The following is a 2,327-nucleotide window of genomic DNA, read 5'->3' as shown; positions in this document are numbered from 1 at the left end:
ATTCTAATTTAAAAGAAACTTCTCCGTATTGATCAATGTAAATGCACCTGACAACCAGTTTGAATTCTATATGGTCTTGTGTATGAAACTCACTAATCGCTGAAAAAAATACTGACCAATCATGGTACTAGCAGAGGAAGACGTGATACGTATTTTCCAGTGATACAAGTCATGTTAAACAATTATTTTGTTCACGGGAAATGTGGCCCTGGCTACACCTCCAACCTTCATTGGTCAATTAAAATATTCCACGTGACTCTCGACGCCCATGAGACCTAACAGATGTCAGTGAGCAGTGCTACCAAACTGGGACCAATCAAGGGTTTATAAGCGGTGCCTCTCATCTCTTAGCATCACTCTGCAACTGCATTTTGGCTTGTGACACTCAGTGGAAAGAAGACAACTTGTAAACAACATGGCTGTCATTCGAGTCGTGTGCTTCGTCCTGTTTGTTGGTTTGGCCGCGGCATGTCAACCACGCTGCCCCAAGTGTCCACCGATGTGGACTTTCTACAACGGCAACTGCTACCGTTTGTTTGGCGCTGGCAAGCCCTACGCTGAAGCTGAAAAGCACTGCCAGGAGTTCTCTCAAGTCGGCCAGGGTCACGTGGCGTCCGTAGCCAGTGCCGAGGAGAACAATCTGCTCTTCGCGATGTTTACGTCGGCCAGTGGGAGAAACAACGGCCTGTGGATCGGCTTCACTGACGATGCAGAGGAAGGGAACTTCGTCTGGGCAGATGGATCAGCGGTCAGCTACACCGACTGGAACACTGGCGAACCCAACAACGCCAGCGGTAATGAGCACTGCACTCTCTTGAGGACCGTTGGTAATTGGAATGATGGCAACTGCAACAGGGCACTGGCCTACGTGTGCAAGATGACCACTACAAAGTAAATCGGCCCAACAATGAACGAGCACGGAGATGCGCAAGAACATATGCTACACCAAACCTGAAGCCCTCACAATCAATACCAAGTCGATTTCATCGGCCATGATCATCAAACAGTCTTACAAAACGGACATGTCAGCACCAACTATGTAGTATTACTTCAAAACTAAATGGTTGAATTTCATTGTGTAGACTGCTGGCCGGCTACACGCTAAAAATGAAACCGTTTCCATAAACCACTTCGCATCTTCGTGGCTTCAACGTTTACGGACCTGCATGCTTTCAAATTTGACATTTAGTAATTAGTCCTTGCTCGTTTTACCAGGTGTCCAGTTAAATAGTGAGAAGTATGGACGAAGGACATACGCATCGGTGAACTAATCAGTTGGAGTCACAAACTATATCACTTCATAACTCAACGGTTGAATTTTCACTATGTAGACTGCTGGCCGGCTACACGCTGAAAAAGAAATCGTTTTCATAACGCAATTTTCTTCATCATGGCTTCCACGTTACGAACCTGCCTGCTTTCAAGTTTAACATTTAGTATTTAGCCTTTGCTCGTTTTACCAGGTGTCCAGTTTAATAGTGAGAAGTATTGACGAAGATCATACGCATCGGTGAACTAGTCAGCTGGAGTCACAAACAATATCACTTCAAAACTAAACGGTTGAATTTTCACTATGTAGACTGCTGGCCGGCTACACGTTGAAAAAGAAATCGTTTTCATAACGCACTTAGCATCATCGTGGCTTCAACATTACAAACCTGCCGGCTTTCAAGTTTAACATTTAGTTTTTAGCCTTTGCTCTTTTTATCAGGTGTCCAGTTTAATATTGAGAGGTATGGATGAAGGTCATATAATCATCGTCGAACCAATCGAGCTGTTGTTCTGAAAGGTATGGTAGATCATTTGTCATTTGCGCATCTGTTTTGGTTTGAAGCAACAAAAATGAGTCATGTTTTAAATGGCGCCCGAAATCACCATTCGGGACACGCTTGCGTGTACCCATTCATTGATTTGCCGAATTACAAGCCAACTACTAATGGACATTTCCAAAACAGCGTCACTCACGCAACTTTGGAAATGGCCTTTTTTTATTGTTTTGTTCAAAATGGTAGCATATACCAGAAAGAGTAATTTCACAGGGTTAAGTGCTTTTACTATCTTTAAAAATGATTTCGTCAATTACTTTTTGAACAGCTGCACAATTCTCTACTCTACTTTTAAGCCGCACAGCTTAACACCAATGGCATTATCTTTAAATTGTTCAATTCAAAATCCGATTTCTTCCGTTACAGACTCCGACAGAAATGGCAAGCTGACTTTACTGGACACTTTATTTTAATTCAATTCATTTTCATTTGAATTTTTTTTCAAGATTGCTTTTTCCCATTTAATGTTCAATGTCTATTTAACGTATTGGTAGAGGGAAT

General features: G+C 42.5%; 1 protein-coding gene across 1 annotated transcript; it reads left to right on the top strand.

Annotated features, from left to right (window-relative positions):
* Positions 1-317: 317 nt before the first annotated feature.
* Positions 318-1,985, top strand: LOC119735521 (alpha-N-acetylgalactosamine-specific lectin-like). Its single transcript, XM_038209250.1, has one exon. It carries the CDS (start codon positions 416-418, stop codon positions 893-895), a length of 480 nt encoding a protein of 159 aa, XP_038065178.1. The 5' UTR covers positions 318-415; the 3' UTR covers positions 896-1,985.
* The last annotated feature ends 342 nt before the right edge of the window (positions 1,986-2,327 follow it).

The sequence above is a fragment of the Patiria miniata genome, unplaced genomic scaffold (genome assembly GCF_015706575.1).
Source record: "Patiria miniata isolate m_02_andy unplaced genomic scaffold, ASM1570657v1 HiC_scaffold_29, whole genome shotgun sequence".
Lineage (NCBI taxonomy): Eukaryota > Metazoa > Echinodermata > Asteroidea > Valvatida > Asterinidae > Patiria > Patiria miniata.
The sequence above is the reverse complement of the archived record's forward strand: the minus strand, read 5'-3'. Positions and strand labels throughout refer to the sequence as shown.

What these genes read in the sequence shown, in the direction of transcription:
- LOC119735521 (XM_038209250.1), top strand. Translation starts at nt 416, where the DNA reads ATGGCTGTCATTCGAGTCGTGTGCTTCGTCCTGTTTGTTGGTTTGGCC.